The sequence below is a fragment of the Diceros bicornis genome, chromosome 23, assembly GCF_020826845.1.
Source record: "Diceros bicornis minor isolate mBicDic1 chromosome 23, mDicBic1.mat.cur, whole genome shotgun sequence".
Taxonomy (NCBI): Eukaryota; Metazoa; Chordata; class Mammalia; order Perissodactyla; family Rhinocerotidae; genus Diceros; species Diceros bicornis.
In genome coordinates this window covers 29,248,312-29,267,043 of record NC_080762.1, presented here as the reverse complement: position 1 = coordinate 29,267,043, position 18,732 = coordinate 29,248,312, and the positions used below count along the sequence as shown (strand labels likewise).

Below are 18,732 nucleotides of genomic sequence, written 5' to 3'. Positions count from 1 at the left end.
CTCAAAAGCAAATTCCATTTTATACTGTGAAGGGGATATTAAAATCAAGTTTGCAAATAACTAATAAAATATACTCATATAAACAATAGCCGATGTATAAATGCAGACTTTTCTCCCTGAACCTAAGTTATTGGGAAATAATCACAGAAACAGTGAAGAACAGTTTAAAATAGATGAAGTAATAGAGGACATAGAAAATATATTTATGGGTGAATGTTAGATAGTTTAAGACTCTGTGCTGATGAAAAACGAAACCATTCCCTCTCAAGAGAACACACAGTGGGCTGGTAGCAAATGACAAACACTGAAGGTAGGAGCTTTGTTTCTTCAAGACCTCAGCTATAGCCTCGCCATCTAGCTCTCAAACAACCTATCACTGAAGACACAAGATTAGCTTGTAATGATCCTGAAATTCCTGATCAAAAATGCACGTAGTTAACACATAATCCTGCCCCTCCACAAAAACGAATGGCAAGAAATATAGAGTTAAATATATTAGTAAAACATGATTTAGTAGACTAGTCTCAGGTTTCTTTCCACTGTATGGAGAGCATCAAATACACGTTGAAGTTCCAAGAATGTTCCCTGCTTACCTGTAGTTTGGTGTGATAGATATGTTGAAGCCACCATAGCCATATAAGAAAGCAGGATGAGAGCCATCCAGTTTTATGCCTTTTTTATGCACAATAAACATTGGAATCTTTGTACCATCCTTGCTAGTGTAGAAAATCTAGAACAGAAGAAAGCAGAATAGATTTAGTATTACTTAGCAAACACTTGCACGCTTTTAAATGGGAGAAACATGCAGGTAGTAAATTCCCTTTTCAAGATGTAGAGTCGTACAATGAAAATCCAGTACCACTCAGAACATGTGATGAAGCATCCTTCAGTTTTTATGGAGATGGTGTGCAGTGGTGAAAAGCACATGGGTCTGAAAATAGGGAGACTTGAATCTGAATTCTTATTCCATAACTATCTAGCTAGGTGACCTTGGGCAAGCCATTTATCCCCTCTCAGCCCCAGTTCTTCATCCCCAAAACAGGGCCATCACGCCCACCTCTTAGGGCCTTCACAAGGCACACAGAAGGGAACAGACACTCAGTGCTCTACTCCTGATCATCCCTCCCAGCACTGGAAAAAGTCGGATTTGGCCATCCTACCAAACAATTCAATCTAGGGAGATTTCTTTTCTAAAAAACAATTTCATATTCAACTTCCTCTCTATACGTTAGGACACTCAACTCTTCATTTCTCTATGTTCAGCTATTTAAATGTTAGCAACAACAAAACATATATTAGCTTAGAGAGTAGATGCGGAATAAAATAGAAATCCTATTATTCCTGTTTAAATAAAGACAGACATTTTCTGCAGTATTTTTAATTAAGGCTCATGAAACGTTACTGAATCTGGGCAACCTCAGGCAAGTTCAGTCAACATTTCTATATTCATTACTTTTTGGATAAAAAGGAATAAGAGAAAAAGGATAAGAAAGAGAACATTGAATGCTATTTAAATGATAAACCATAGAATAAGTGATAAGCTATCAAAAGCTGATAATGGCTTTTTCCAGATAGAAAATCTGCAAATAGCTTTCTCTTTGGGCAAACATGGTGTCTTTACCCCACCTGACACCTGCAAAGTTCCCTAGCTCAAAGAGGTCTTACTGACCTCACATGTTATAGTCAAGACATAAGCCTTTACACTTAGGGTGACTTGCAGCCATATTCTACCCAAATCTTTTTAAGGTGGCATTTCCATTGTAGAAAGCTGCCACAAAGTTCTTGGAAATAAGCAGTGGGGGGCAGGGAGGAGAGGGGCGGAGGCGGTGCAGATTTGGAGAAAGGCCCTACAGGGCCACAGTAAATGCAAATCTGGTAGTTTTGTGAAACCTGCCAAGAAATACCAGCATAAAAAGCAATTGTTTCTGACTTTGGAGAGAAATACTGAGAAAGGCATAAATTTGACAGTTTAGGAATCATGGAGAATACTTTGCAGAGTTCAAAATTATCAGAAGGAACACAGTTTTATTCAAGTTATTTAGTGCCAATTAGCAGCCACTAAGGGAGTGTAACGGTGTGGTTACACACAGTAAATGCAGAGTAAGAGGAACAAGTTCCAAGTGATTGGCTGAGGCTAATGAGCTAAAATACTTCAACTCAGACTAGAGAAGAATCTGGAGTACTCTAACCACAGAGGCAATAGCATCAAAGGAGCAGCGGGGCAAGGTGTCCCCCACGGTTCTACCTTAACTGAATCATCTGTTCAAAAAATAATTTTCCCTCCAGCTAGCCCCCAACTTCCCACCTATCCTCAACTCCTGCCCCAGCACCTAATCCCTCTCCAGTCCCGCTCACCCCTCCTCAGGAAACATCCTCCTCTGACTCCGCTCTTCACCCAGTCAGTGGGACTGATGCACCTCTAGTCCCCACTAAGCTGACTCTCAGACTCCCCTTCTGTTGGCCAAGTGCCCCAGCTTGTTGCTTTGTGACGATCTGGCTTCCTTCTCTGGTACCACTTTTCTTGCTACCACCTGTAGGATTGCCAATGTTTGCAAGTCGGTCTGCAACTCTCCCACCTGGCTCCAGGACAAAGGCACCCTTTTAGAATGCCATCAAAAGCCTCAAGTCCCCTTTATGCCCATAGTTGCAAAAATATATCCAAGCTTTAAGTTGGTGGGTTCACATGTTAAAATAACAACATTTCGAATGCTGTCCGAAAGTGAAAGGGCACTGTGAAGATGATTATGATAAAATGATCTTCAGGAAAACTCCTTATAAGAAGGCTATTTCAGACGTGAAATAAACATACACACCACATACATATGCGTGTATACAGATCTCTACACACACACAACACTATTCCATGCCATTTCCATTTATAGAAGGGCAATTGATAACAAACCTTAACCTGACTCTTCAGTAAAAGGGCAAATTGAATCCTGAGTATTTGATAACTATGGAAGGAATCCATGTGGACATTTTAGAAATAGTCATTAAAGTAGCCCAGCCATTTTCCATCCTGCACTTTCTACTTCTTTGACTTAACTGAAACTGGATTCCTCAAGAAGCCACTTCCCTCAAAACTTTTCTCTAAGAGGCTCTGTGGGTATTTTCTTTCCCACTGCTCTAGATTTGCTCAGTTAGGAGGAGAAGACAGCAAAAGTCCTCGTTTCCATTTGTTCCCCAAACCGGGCCAAACCAAAAAGCTCCACTTCAGAATCTACACCAGTAGTTCTTAAACCTTATTGGCTGGGTCTAAGCATCTGTGGCAAACATGTTAAAAGTACAGTTTCCCAGGGTTCATTTCCAGAAATTCTGATTCCACAGGTCCAGGGTGGAGTGCCCAAACCTGCAGATTTCACATGTCTCCCAGCCACTCTGACGCAGGTGGATCTGGGCTCAAAAAACTAGTCACAACATTTGCTTTTATCACTCCCTCTATCCTTGTCAATTCTATCAACTAAAAGCAGGGATTTTCCCACAATCCTCGACAATTCCATATGGAACTCTATACTTCATCTAGTTCTGCCGTGATTTTCTTCAGTGACTTTAATAATGAAATTGATGATCTGTCCAGCACCCTGCCCTTACAGATGCTCGAATGCCTCAATGTCAAGACCTTCACTTCCACCCCACCCTAACCCCTTGTTCATTCAAATATTTGCTGTGTGTCCATTATGTGCCAGGCATTGCGCTAAGCAGTGGAGATATAAAGATGGATAAGACCTGGATAATTCCTTCCCTCACGGGACTTAAAGTCTACGGAGACAAACCAACAGGTACTACAAACACCCATCACCTTGGCTATACCTTGGCCCTTAGAACGTGAAACTCTTCCGTGAGGAACTCTGACATTCCTTCTGTGACTCCAACTTGTTCTTTCACTGCCTCCTTCCCTTCCTTACTCCTGAGGTATCTGCTTTTTTAAATTTTTGCCTCTAACTACAACATTCGGTCCTTATACTCTCTCTGGCTCTGTCAGCCTCCCTTGGGCTGTCTTGTCCAGCTTGCGACCCTTAGCCAGTCCTTTAGGTGTCACTAATGCCTGAAATCTTTTAATTCTAACCTAACCCACTGGCTTCCTTCTCCTCCTCGAGGCTGCTGGGCACTCAGGAAATGCCAACTCACCTCATTACAAATTAATAAGACTTGAACTCATGGGCTCTGAACTTATGCCTGATGTCTTTTTCTTTCTTTCCTTAAACGAATTCTTTATTTTTCCTTCTTTGTCTTTTCCTTCCTATGTCTTTCCTAAATGTCTTCCATATACCTCTGTTGTTCCTAAATCAATTCCAGAGTAGCTGTTTCCAATGTTTTCCATTTCTTCCATTCCCACACCACCTGTTTACATCACCTACTCTCCAGCTTTGTCTTCAGAGGCTATCTGCTTGGAGATCTTGAAAAACCTTCTGCCGACTTCACTCATCCTCTACGACCCCAGAGGAAGAAGGATCCCTCACTCAACCTTGATTCCATTTCTTACCAACTCCACCACTCCCGCACTCTTCTGACTACCACAACTTTTTCTTTTTGTATCTTCTCCCTTTCCTTGGCATAAAATAGACTCAAATTTCTCCATCCCTGTACAAAAAAACAAACAAAAAAAAGAAAACCTGTTGTATTGCCCTGTCTGCCCCTCAAGCTAAATTTTCCTCTCCCTCTTCCTTCCTGATCAAACATGTCCACAGTAACCTACACCCACAGCTCACGCTTTCCTACCTTGTACACCCCTGTCTCCACAACCACCCTCTCAAAGGGCATTAATGAACATTTTTATCTTTCTCCTTGCCCCTCTATCCCTACCTTTACCCCAGTGGTGTATATCCTTCCTTTTCATAAGCTTATAGAGACGCATCTATTTATACATATTCATACACATACAGGTTATTATTATATGGTGATCCATAGAATCAGGCTAATATATTGGGTTATAACTTACTCCTCCTCTCCTTACTCTGCAAGATATCATGGAATTTTTTCCAGTTTAAAACACCCAGATTTATCTCATTAAAGAAAATGGCTGCCTAGTATTTCGTTGTATGAATGTACACAAATTTATTTAACCATTTGCTCACTGATGGATATTCAGACTATCCTTCATTTTCCTGTTATCAACAGCGATGGAATAAATCCCATTTAGATAAATCTTATATACTAATGCTATGATTTCTGTAGGATATATTCTTAGAAATGAGATTGCTAGATCAAAGTGTATGTGCATTTAAAAACTCAATAGATTCTGACAAATAATTCTCTAAAAACAGTGTATCAACTTAAGCTTCTACTGACAATGATCTACCTAAGTGTCCATTTCTCATCAGCAGTGGATGTTAAAATGGATTTTAAGTTTTGCTAGTTTAACAGGCAAACACTACCATCTCATTATTGCTTTAAGTTTTTTAAAACTAGCCAACATTTTGATCTATTAGTCCTTTTCTCTCTCTTCCTCAGAAAGCAAAGTGTGCCCACCCTTTTATTGTTACTTTTCTGATTCGTTTATAGAAACTCTCCGTACATTAAAGATATTAACATTTTTTCTGTCATATGTTTGTTTATATTTGCTCCCAGTCTGTAACCTGTTTTTTAACTTTCTTTGTATATCTTGAATATAGATACCACATATATAGATAGGACTCCTTCACCTGAGGTTATAAAAATAGTTGTCTATATTTTCATTTTGAATTTTTACGTTTATATATATATATACACACACACACACACACACACACATATTTTGTGTGTGAGGAAGATTAGCCCTGAGCTAACATCTGATTGCAATCCTCCTCTTTTTGCTGAGGAAGATTGGCCCTGGGCTAACATCCGTGCCCATCCTCCTCTACTTTATCTGGGACGCCACCACAGCATGGCTTGACAAGCAATGCGTTGGCGCGCGCCCGGGATCTGAACCTGCGAAACCCAGGCCGCCGAAGAGGAGCGTGCGCACTGAACAGCTACGCCACAGGGCCGGCCCCTTTACATTTACATTTTTAATTTAAGTGGAGTTTATTTTTACATATGGTTTGGTATCTAATTACTTTTCCCCAAATGGCCCACTATGACGCACCATTTACCAAAGTGTTATTCTTTCCCTTACTGTTCAGAAACACCATTTTTGAATCGGTTTCTTCCTAGGCCACAGCCGTTTTAGTCCCTATCTGGCAACTGCTTCTTTGGCTTCCTGGGTAGAATATTTCTCTGGTTCTTTTTTTTTTATTTCTCTAACTCTTTTTCAACCTCCTAACTGATCCATTACTACCTCTTCTCTCTCCTGCCCAGTGCTACTGTTTTGCAATTTTCTATGCTTCAGTCTTCTTTTTCCTCTCTGCAAATTCCCCCTTGGCCATTTCAAAGGGCACCAAAAAGTACTGTGCTAAGGACCTTCACGTCCACATTCGCAGGCCGAGGTGAGCGGCTGGTTAGAAAGCCTCTCAGGTTGCCTCGACTGTGAGGGGCTGTGATCTCACATGGTGGGTGGCCTGTCTACATCTCCAAGTCAACGTGCCCTAGATATACCTGTGTACGTGTTCCTCTCCAGGGCTCTCTTATTTTGGCTAGTAGCAGCAGTCTCTTATTTGACTCTCTTCTCAGCCACCCAACTACCAACTCTTAGAATCATATCTTGTGCCAAGGACCCCCAAACCCAGGCACTCATTCAGTCATTTCAGTTCCTATAACCTGGCCTCTCCTCTCCCATTTGTATTGGCAAACCTGCTCAGAATTCTCTACTGCACTAGCCTCAAAACCAACCAGTCTCCTTGACTCCTCTCATTTGCTGAAGTGGAGTTGTGGTAGGAATAGAACCTTAAACTATTATTAGTAACACACAAAAATTATAATGTAATTTATATATATATAAAATACAAAAGCCATTAGTGCTTGATGAGTAGACAATTGCCAACGCTTAAATCCATGTGTTATTTTTCAATTATTCAATATTTTATTGCTACCACAAGATGCAGGTTCAAGTTAAAAAGCAAAAAAGGGTTACTTTTTTTTTCTCATACTTGTAACCAAATGAGAGAGAGCTGACAATACATATCCATTCTTTCTCAGTGTCCACTGTAGGCACAGCCCTTTAATGGAATGCCAAAGCTTTCATGGGATCTCTAATGGACAGGAAAACAAAGTGCTCACATGGGATCTAACAGGCGCCCACTTGAGTAATAGAAAAAGTCTGTCCGTCATCCAGGGCTAATGGCTCATCATGTGAAGCTGTCCGGCCCTGTCTTCCCTTCTTCTGTCAGCAGCAGAGCAAATAGGTCATCTGAAAGATCCAGTTCAACAAGGAGCCAACAGGGTCTGTCCCTTGCACACCCTTTCACCTTAACAGACTATAAGCACCACCAAAGAATCTATGACCGATGGACTGTCTTTGGAAGCACCCATGAGATCTCATAAGAGGACCTATTTTAGTGTGTTTCGATATGAAACCTTCATCAGGGACACTGCAAATAAAAAATAAACATCACCACAGTGATTCAAAGCCACAGTTAGTTCTGAACACTAGTGAGCCAGCCAAAGATTGATGACACACTAAATTAAGAAAGCTTCCTTCCTTAATTTTCTTTTCCTCTTCTTTAAAACTTAAATTCTTCATTTTGGAAACTCTCACAGCAGCATAACAATGTTGTTCCACATCTAAAACCAAGAACATTCAGCACAAGGCAAAAAGGAACCATGCCCTCTGTGAAGCCTACACTGTTTCTTGATAGAGGACAGCTATGGGTATTTTCTGAGCAGTCACAAGACTGTGCCACCTGGTAAAAAAAAAAAAAAAGGTGGTGTCAGTTCTTTCTCAACCCTGGGGAATTAAGATGATAATCCCCAATTCTGGGGATTTAAAACATTTCAGACACAAGGAGAGATCGTCACTCCAGGACCTCATCTAGCTGGTCACCTCTCTTATTTTACAAATGACAAACCTAAGATCCACGAAGATAAGATACCTGCTGAGGTAACGCTGCCAGCTCATGGAAAATTACTACCTAGGTCTCCTAAGTCCCTGGTCTAGAGATTTTTCTACTCTATCACAAAGTAATTCACTTCTAGCAATTGTTTACTTGTAAATATCTTTATTGGGTGTAATTATGCAAAAATTTTGCAAAAGTTAGAACCTCTGGCATAGATTTAATAGATTTTTTTATGACAATGACCACCAGTCCCTAGAGAATCCAGGGGACATGTATTGTGCCAGAGATACTATGCTTTATTTGCTCTTCTGTCTTTATTTCCTTCTTGAAAAGGAGACTCATTCAAGCGTGTCAAAAGCCATATTCCAGATACAGGGGTTGTTATGTGTTTATTTTTTTAAGCACAATGAGTCTGCTTGGCAAGATGATCCTCCTCCAAGCAGTCATCAGTGTTACCATCTAGAAGACAGATTATTAAAATGATAATAAAAATCTCACTATATCCTGCCATGCCATTCTACTAAAAAAAATTCAGTTTCAATAGTATTTTTAGAAGGGTTACCAGACACAATTTACTTCACAAACGAAACAAAAAGTGCTTGAGAGAATCGTGAAGAAAGCAACCCCAACTTACTAAGTAATAATGAAATCAAAGCAGCTTCTAATTTTGCACTTTTTAAACCATATTCTAATGAATGATTGTTTGACAGATAAAAGCTCCTGGATCCTTAAGCTGAATCCTTTAAATTAAAAAACCATTGAGGAAAACAGAGAAAAGGTTTATATTTATATAAAGCACATAGCCAAAAAAGTCAGAAATGACCCATCCCTATTGTCAAGCACGACTTTCCAGAAGCATCACCAAGTACAAAGGGGTTTTACTCAGAAGCATGTTCAGCGTGAGACGGCAGTCACTGAACACGTGTCCAGCTATCTTAACATGTGAATCTGGTTTCAAATAGGTGAAATAAAAACATCTTCCTTTAAAGGAAAAACAAGAGGAAGAAAACATAACAAATCAAGGGAACATTATTGTTCTTCAAGAGAATTACATCAGTTATGAAAAGATCAGCTATCTCTACCTAAATGATTACTTTTCTTGAGATGAATGCATTTGGTAATAAAATCAATTTTGCTAAGACATTCAGACATGTGCAACCATTTAAGCTCCCGAAAACAACAATCTTCAACCCCGCATTTGATGTAGTTCGGGTCTGGAGCTGAGGCAAATGCCAAGACTCTCATTATCACCAGTATGGGACGTGCTCAGACATGCAAGATGGAGGTAAACTGCACAGGGCAAGCCCTTCGGGGAGCAGAACATCTGGTGATAGCAGCTCCTGCCTAATTTTAGAGCCTGACAAGTTTAAAGGAGAATGTTCCTAAAAGGGTGCTGAGCTTCCCTTTTTATCAGAGTTGACAGAGGCCACTTGTGTGGCCTGTGCTAAGTGTGGCAAATACAGCTGACAAGGAGCAGAGCCGCTCAGAAATTCCACAGTCAACGCAAACAAGGAACAAGACATTCCATTACCCAAAGAACTGGGCAGAAGGCAACCTCTGCGCCCTCATTATCTTGTAAAACAAGTATCTGAAGAGCTTCCTAGGACTTCGAACAGGCACTGCACATGTCTGCTCCATGCTTAGGTTAAAAATACTAGCTTGGCATTAGAAGGTTGTAAACCTATCTGTTTTCCAGGCATTTAACTTTGGAGGAGTGGGGAGGAGTTTGAGTCACCCTTGGGCAGAATATATCAAGGGAAATTTCTATTCCAGGTGGTTAAAGTTTGCTTTTCAAAGGATGGTTGGACATTTTTGTCACACTGGAGATTTAAAAACTCCCATGGGGCACCTCAATAATAGCAAAATCAGTCTATTTAAAAATCTGTTCTAATTTTTGGTACATTTCTTGAGCGCCAACAACATGCTAAATGCTATATTGATAGTTTCTGCAGAAACTCTCAAAGCATCAGCATTGAGAGCATCAGCTCTCAAAGGCTTGGCTGTCTGTTCTTTGGAATAATAAGCCTATTCCCAATCTCAAACTGTGGAGCAAGAAGTGAAATAGAAAGTGGAAGGTTCTGAACACAAAGAAAGTAAGACAGTGGTGGAGGCACAACTGGATCCTGGCACTCTGATGCGTTTATTTGGAGTTTAGAGGAATTCAGGTATTTTAAGGTAGAAAGACATTCACGCCTATGATGAATAAGTATGACTTGATTGCAGAACATAAAGCCGTCTTCAGTTCCACTGCTCCGATCTCTTTGCGGTCAATGCAAACACATAACCAGACATTTTCATACAAGAGAAGGACCTACTACATGCAGAGGTTCAGAGAAAACAGCTTCTGTTTTTGTAACAGGCGTTGTTTCTAAGGGTGCTCTTGCAGAACGCATCAATTGCCCCATAATCAGGCTTACTACAACGGGATTTAGGCTGCACATGGAACGCACGTGTGTTTGTTTTGCTCTTCATGAAACAGTATGATGAATCCATTATCGGGTGTTACGAGCACTGTTTGCACTCAATAAACATTTGTTGAATGAATAAATGAGTAAGAATTGCATATTAAACATTCTCTTTCTGATCCTCCAAATACCTATACCAGCTTGCCTCGGTTCCTGAGGCTCAAAGTCATCTCGGATGCCTCTCTCACACCATCTTATCCCTGCCTCTTTATATGATGGCCTTGTCTTCTAACAGGACTCCTGCTTCCAAACTTTGGGCACTTTTTACTGGATTAATCTCTCTGAGATAAAAAAAAAAAATCTTCCTTTCAATCTAGGTCACTCCCCTATTGAAAACATGTGGCGCTTGCCCATTCTCTACAAAATGAAGTGAACGTTTTAGACCAGCGATTAAAACTCTCCACTCTCTGCCTTCAACCTTTGTGAATCCTTCCCAATTTCAACTGTCCTCACCACTGAAATTGCCATTTCACATCCCTAGACCCCCGTACCCAATGTGGCATGACTTTATAGACTACAGCATGACTGGGGAAAAAAAAGTTCATGGGCTCTTAGGAATTCACTTGTTTGACCCACTTCCACTCCTACCCAATGCAGGTATCCCCAAAGCGACATCTCAGGCAGGTTTAACCTTTGCTTGGCTATTTCCAGTAATGAGAAAGAAATTTACAACAGCACAAGTAATAGCTCATTTCATTTTGGAGCCTCTCTAATTGTTAGAAAGTTCTTCCTTACCTGTAAATGTCAGAATAACTGAAAACACAGGGAACAAAATTTAGCCAAGACTCTGGAGACAGAACCTAGTGATAGTAAATTCCTATATAAGCTAGCTATCAAGTAAAGTTTCCATACATTAAAAAACAAATATTAAAATGCCTGACAGTTAGCTTGTATATTTTTCACAATACAGTTTTCCTTAGCCCTTACTTTGGTCAAAATATATTTTATCTATTTTATTTGATTTGCTTAAAACACATAGTTCTTACCATGTACCAAGCACTATTCTAAGGGCTTTATAAATATTCCCTCATTTTAATCCACATATGAGGTCTATACCACGAACACCCCAATTTTTTCAGGTGGTCACTTTGACCCAGAGAAGTAACTAGTCCAAATCACACATCTCATAAATGATGCAGGCAGGATTTGAACCTGGGCCATCTGACTCCAGCCTCCATGCTCTCAGCCACTGTGAAGAAGGGATCAGCAAATGCCCTGGCCTCTCTTCCAGGGGCCCCTCCTGCACCCTCCGTGGCATGGTGACTGTGTCCTCCTGTGTCTCCCTTCTGAGGTTGTGCATCTATTTATCCCTGTACCTTGCACAGTGCCCTGAAGAGAGTAGGCACTTAAAAAACAAATGCTGGATAAATCTATAAATGAATGCTGACACTGGACCCTATGCTTCAATCAAATAACATAAGAAAAAGTATTTTAAACGGCAGTTGATTAAAAAAATCTATACAAATAGAGCAGTTGAGAATCTAGCATCAAAATGCTTATAACCTGAAAAGTAATAAAATACAAATTACCTCGGTTGAAGCACTTGAGAGACTGTATAAGCATGTATAAGGTCACAAATTTCCAACTTATTACTAATGAAAAATATTTAACATCTGGCATTTTCCTTATGTGCAGCTGTTAATTTAGCAATGCCATGGCGATGAGCTTTATGGCGCCTGAACTGTTTAGTTATGGTAATTTACTGCATGAGATTGTACCTGCGTCATAAAAACCTGACAAGAATACTTGAAATCCATTTCAAATCCTCATTAATTAGAGACTACAGCAGACCACTTATTTATTTTATTGCATTAGAAAAATAAAATTAATAATCAAAACGTTGAAAAGACAAATTCCGGCCAGAATGTTCAATAACAGAAGAGAACTGTGCAGCTTTAAAAATGTGTCGCTGGTAGTTATGCACTCCTTAAAAGGGTGGACTATTAAAGAGAGACAGATGTTAGTGAGGAGAGAGGAGAGTAGTGTTTGTGCAATCAAGCGGTTTGCGGCTGTGGGGGGCGGGAGGATGAAACAGAACCGCATAGAGCTGAGAGTGGCCCTGAATTGAGGACAGCGTTGACAGAAGTCCGAGAACCAGGAAGCTGGCACAACCGTCCAATTACCATTTTTCGTTTGTACATGCAAGGGGAAACTGAGATACAGAGAAACGCTGTGAGGAGCAAATGCACACAAAATAATTTTACTGCAGAAAAACGAATGACCGGAATACTGAAAAGGCAAATTTGGAAGGAAAATTCTCTGGCGCGAAGACACTTATGCGAGTTTCTGTGGACACAGCCAACGCTGCAATTACACTGATCCACTTCTACCTAGAGTCTCTCAGACAACACAAACGCAAGTCACCAAAGTAAACGCCTCGGGTGCGTAAGAGGCAAGAAACACACCCATCACAGATGATTTCGAGTTGCTTAAAGAACAATCATTAAGAAGCTCATGAGCACCACAGTGCATTTCACTGCGCCCACCGGGAAACGTGGGGCCCGAAGTGGACTCGTACTGGCGAAGGCAGGCTGCAAAGACGTGGTCAATTAGAAGAGACAGAAGCAGAGGCTGGAAGGAGCATCACAAATAGTTACCGGGAGGCAACTCACCAGGGGTGGAAGAGAGGAAGGTGAAAAAAGGAAGGCAAATCACAAAGTTCAGGAATCCTGCTGCAAAGGCACAAGCACAAATTCTTCTTTGATTTATGCTCTATACTTGGCTGTGTGAAGTGTTTTATATTTGTGCAGTAGAATAAAAAAATCTTATCAGTGAAACCATATATAATTTTTTTCTTTTTTGATGGCTACGAAATGCCTCCCACCACCTTGTTTACCCCAGCACTATCATGATAGAAAGATCTTGCCTATTCATTTTAAAATGTTTTAAAATGTGGAATTAATATAATTATACACATACACCTTTTTATTATCACCAGAAATCAAGGGGCATTAAGGCAGTGAAAAATCAAAGTTTATGAAAAACAAAAGCTTAAGATGAATAACTGAATCATGTTCTTGGAAGAGCTAGAAAAGAACATCGTGCTGTACTGATGATAGATGGCATTCAGGATGGTTGATGAGGAACATTTGACGATTATGAAGCATCAGGGGTGTGTGCAGTAAAGCTAGCTACAAAGCCAGCACACTGAGTGCAAAAACTTTTATTTAGTGAATTTTGTGTAATATCTCTACTATCTAGTAATTAACACACAAAGCCCAGGGCTGTAAGGAGACCCCTCACTCCATTAGAAGGGACGGGCTCACTGGCTCCACTCATAGGCTCTTCAGTCCATTGCTACCTGACTTTCACTGGCTGCTCTCACCATCAAATGCTCATGGCCAATCCCAGTGCTCATGCCCAGCACTGCCCAATCCATGTCCTCTATGACTTCTCTGCAATACTATGCCATCCTCCTTGAAACTTCTTCCCCTGCTCCCATGATGCCAACTTGCCTGGCTCCTCTTCCTCCCCACCATCCCTTAAATGTTAGTGCTTCCTTGAGTCTTTGGTCCTCTTCCCCCTCTATACACACCGTTGTGGTGTTCGAGCTGTGCCCATGGTTCATCTACCACCACCACCACCAGCTGTCATGACTTTTCCTGACTCCTGATCCTAATTCTCTGAGCACTTGGTAGATGGCACATGTGCAGCTGGCACAGGCCCTTTCAAGAGCTCCCCATTGCATAGGGGATAAAATCTCAACCCGTGTGAGTACATACCAGACCCTTAGGGTTTGGACCTGTCTCCCTTTCCAGGCTCTTCTCCTGCCACTCGGCTCCAGCGGGGTGCTGAGGATACCTCTGCTTTTGTACAAGCTCTCCTCCCTCCACTGCCTTCCCTTGTCTGCCCAAAGCTCCTTTCCAGGAAGCCTTCTCCCAGGAACAGTCTTACATGCTCTTCCTCTGGGCTCCCATAGGACCTGTGATCAACTTTCATATAGTTTCCCCTGCCATCAAATTGCTAAAAATATTTGATTACATCCCCATTTCCCCTGGTAAACTCTATCCTTCTTTATATTCCCAGCACTGCCAGTTACAAGGAGTAGCTTAGTAAATGTTTGTGAAATAATTATTTTTATTTACTTAAGCAATCTTTTTCACTCAGTCATTCCTAGACATTCACTGTAATTTCCTACTTGAAAATTCCATTTTATTTAAATTAGTATTAGTATAACTGTCTTAAGCATCCTTTGGCTTCTCTCTCTGAGGCACAGGGACTTCTGGGACCTCATTTAGACTAACACAGCATGGAAAGACATTACAGGAAATATAAATAATGAAGAAGACAAGAACCATACATACAAATCAATAAAAATATTGAGAAGTGAAGGAAAGGGAAATTGAATGCATGAAATAAGACGCTGCTTTAGAAAACATGTTAGAAAAGCCAAAAGCCACTTAAAAGGGAGAAAATTTGGCTTCCAAAGTCTGAAAAAATAAAAAAATCCAAAGTAATGATCATAAACTCTCAGAAAACATAACAAGGAGTCAGTCAATTGAATTTACACGTTCGTAGAATTGCTTTTTTGTTGCTCAACTTGTCTAAAAGGTTCCCACACATTTGTAAGCAGGCAATAACAATGCAATAAATATGTGCTAGGAGAATATAAAGAAAAATTTACTTTGATGCTTTAAAAGGGAGAGGCCGTATTATTTCCTGCTTTGGTCATAGACAATGACCCAAAATACCCTTAAAGACTAGATCACACAAACAATTCCACAGAATTACAAAGGGTAGTAAACATTCATCTTCTGACAATATTTGTTGGTTTTGAATGGACAAGACCAATTACTGTAGGAGAGGAGAGGGAGATGGTCTAACACAGAAATTTTACAGACAGGAAATATTCCGTTTTTATGAGTGTCTGGCAATGATAACTAGATAATTTCAGAAGGCACCATCTATCCTGGCCTGTCATTCATTCATCAAGTATTTACATGTATCTACTGTGGGCTCTGGGGACATAGCAGTGGGCAAAAACCACTTTCTGAAGGGAAGACAGTTGAACACATAAACAAATGAAAAGATAATGTCACCTGATAAGTGATAAGTGCAATGGGGAAATAATAAAGCTGGATGTGAGGGAAGGGATCTCTGACTAGTGCAGTGAAAGTAAGTGAAGAAGGGGGCCGGGAGTGGGGTGGACATTCCAGGCAGAGAAAGAAAGGGGAGGAGCGGAGGGAGTGTTGGGGGTGGGGAGCATGCGTGTGTGCAAGCAAAGTGAGGAGGCTGTTGTGACTGCAGCTGAGTGGACGAGGAGGAGAAGGCAGGGCCCAGACTGTGGGCATTACTCAAGGCTGGTCAAACTAGCAGACAAACATAATCGTGAGGGATATGCTATTTATTAAGAAGCCGCATTATCCTATGAAACAATAGCAAATAGTCACTTCCTTTTGACCACTGATCTCAGAACTGGCTGCCCTGCCTGCTAATACTGACCCCAGCCAGGAAGTCTGCCCACTAACATATCAAGAATAACCTAGATCATTCACCCAAACTGACACCAGCACAGACTCTCAATACTGTGGGGGTAATATGTTTATAGGAGACTCGAATTCACTGATGTCACCCCAGGGGACGAGTCCGGCTAGATTACGCTTATATTTTTCCACTGACGAAAGAATGCCACATTAGAGGCAATCTAGCGGAGAGCTCTAGTTTCACCTCTGCTACAAACTACCCCTACTATTGGCCCCGTGGCTCGGGGCAAGCCCTGTGGCTGTGGAGGAGAGAGCAGCCATAGCGGGGATCCCAGCTCTCCAGGAAGGGCTCTACTCTGAGGGATGGGAGAGAGAGGGAGGTGCCCTGAAGGGGTAAGACAAACAGGCATGCGGACAAGGAGGGGCTGGAGCGAGTGGATGGAAAAAATAAGGAGAAGGAAGACAGGGCCAGTGCCTGGCTACACTGTGACGCAGCCAAGGGGGTCACAAGTGGCCAGCAAGCCCCCGTGCCGCTTCCCTGCCCTCAGCATCATCCTGCCCTCCTCTCACAGACCTGAGGCACCTGAGAACTGGGGGGGCCCAACCCGAGTTCCTGGATCCAAATGGGTCTAAAGAGGAGTAATGGAGATCTGAGAGTTATGGGCAGAATTCCAAAAAGCCCAGTGGGAAGCAGACCTGTAGGACGTGGCTGCACAGATCAGCCCGCAGTCATCAGCAACTCAGGCTAAGCAGAAGCTGACTGGCAGTTCTATACATTCTTTATTAAGTAAAAGTAGGAAAATAAACATTACTTAAAAAACAGTGTGTTCAGGACACAAACTCTCCAATAATTTTGAGTCCACCAAAGAAAATAATAATGTCCTTGGAGGAAAAAAAGGTGACTATTCACTCGGTTTTCTAGAGCTGTTTATATTTTTAAAGAAAATACTTGGAAAATGAAAGCTTAAAAATAATGGAATGGATTTCTATTGACAGAATTTTAGGTGCTGTGGTCAAAGGATGGGGCTGGGTGCAGAGGCTACCCCCAAACTTCACCAAGGCCTACTGTGCCTTCTCTGGGGAGGGATGTGTGGTGTCAGCAGGGCGAGTCCCGCATGCGCTGTTCTCTCTCCTTCCAGCTCATGGAGGATGGCCATCGCCATCTGCCCGCTTGGAAGCTGGTTTGTCCTCATGACATGGTGTTGGCCAATGATATGCAGCTGGGGGTGGGAGGTGATACTTCTAGACAAAAGGACTGCAGGCCACTGAGGGATGTGATACGCTTTCTCTCTGTGCCATGGGGCAGACAAGGCTTGGGTGGGGCGGCTCCTCAGGCAGGGCCTGGAGGGAACCCAGGCCGACGTCCGACAGACAGCACACGGGAACGAGATGTAAACTTGTCTGACTGTAAGCACCTGAGATTTTGGAGGTGCTTGTTAACTGCAATGGCCCAGCCTATTCTGACTGACACAGCAAAGAGCAATGGGAAGGAACCATTCCTAAGAAGCAGAAAATTCTAACGCTCAATATTTGAGAATCTTCCGAATCTTCCTACTCCTAAGCTGAGTACTCAACAAAAAGCGTACATATTTCAAAATTTCAAAACTATTTTTCGATTTTTAGTTGGAACTCAAAAATTGTTTGGAAAAAAATTCGGTAAGAAGATAGAGAATTCAGGGCCTAAGAGTTTCTCACAGAAGCAGAGGGAGGAGCTTGCAACTCTGAGGCCCCTTGGCACTCTCGAACCCAAACTGGATTTCTTCCCTCCCGGCAGAATGGAGGATATGTCCCTCCACAGGGCTTGCGATCCCCTCACCTTCTGAAGGAACTTAGCTCCTATGGTAGTTCCCTTGCTACTGGGACGAACCCATCAACACACCAAACACAATCTGGTTTCTCCCACCTTAATGAGACACGTCATTGACCTCAGACACCCCTCTCACTCTCCGTGAATAAACTTCTCCAAAGACTGTCGACACACCTGGTTCTCCATTTCCCTTTCCTCTCATACCTGCTCCCTGATCCTGAACTTACTGCCACAACGCTATGGAAGGATCCATTTGCAAAATGTTTTATGAAATTAAAATTTGATTTTTTTGATTGATTTGTTTTCTTAGCATAGCTGTATAAGTTATTCTACAGGAAGAACATGACAAATTAGAAAAGTAGTCTGGAGAAGGAGGAAGAGAGTGGGGAGAGTGGGAAGATATAAACCCACAGCTGTGAAAAGTCAGAGATGTGCAGTTAACCTATCAGGGATTACTTTTTTCTTATACATTTTTTAAACTTTTAAAATGTAAGCTTTTCGGATTATAGCATTAATATAAGATTGTTGTAACTAGGAAAATAATGCGATACAATGTATGAAAACAAAGCTAATCCCCCAATCCCTCAGTAACACCCACCCATAAGACAGCAATACATGAACACCATGTACATCCTCTCCCCTCTTTCTCAATATACCTGTTCAGCCACCAGTCTGCCCCCCATTGCTCACGGAAAGTGTTCTTGTCAAGATCAACAATGAATCCACATTGTCAAACCCAAGAACTCCTCTTGCTGCCTTATTTGACCAACGAAACACACTGACTGTGGTCTACCATGCCCTCCTTTTAGTACCCTTTCCCTGACTTCCTGGTCTACCCCGTCTGCGGTTTGTTGGTTTTCCTCGCACCTCTCTGGCTGCTTTTTCTCAGGCTCCTTTGCTGGCTCTTCCTCCTCCAAGTAACTCCTAGATGTGGGGCTCCTCAGGGCTCAGTCCTGAGCCTTCCTCACTCTATACATGGTCCTCCATGTGATTCTGTCCTTGCCCCTGGATTTAAACAGCACACTTCTGCTGAAGATGCCCACACTTACAACTCCAACTCAGATCTCTCCTTTAACCTTAAGACTCAAATATCCAACTCCATATTTGACATCGCCACCTGGATGACA

General features: G+C 41.8%; 1 protein-coding gene across 1 annotated transcript in view; it reads right to left on the bottom strand.

Moving 5' to 3' along the window:
- The window catches only part of PREP (prolyl endopeptidase), a 116,726-nt gene that overhangs the window by 12,596 nt on the left and 85,398 nt on the right, over window positions 1-18,732 (bottom strand). Inside the window, exon 11 of the mRNA XM_058566549.1 lies at window positions 594-730. Coding sequence (XP_058422532.1) covers window positions 594-730 — 137 coding nt within the window. The remainder of the gene's footprint in view (window positions 1-593; window positions 731-18,732) is intronic.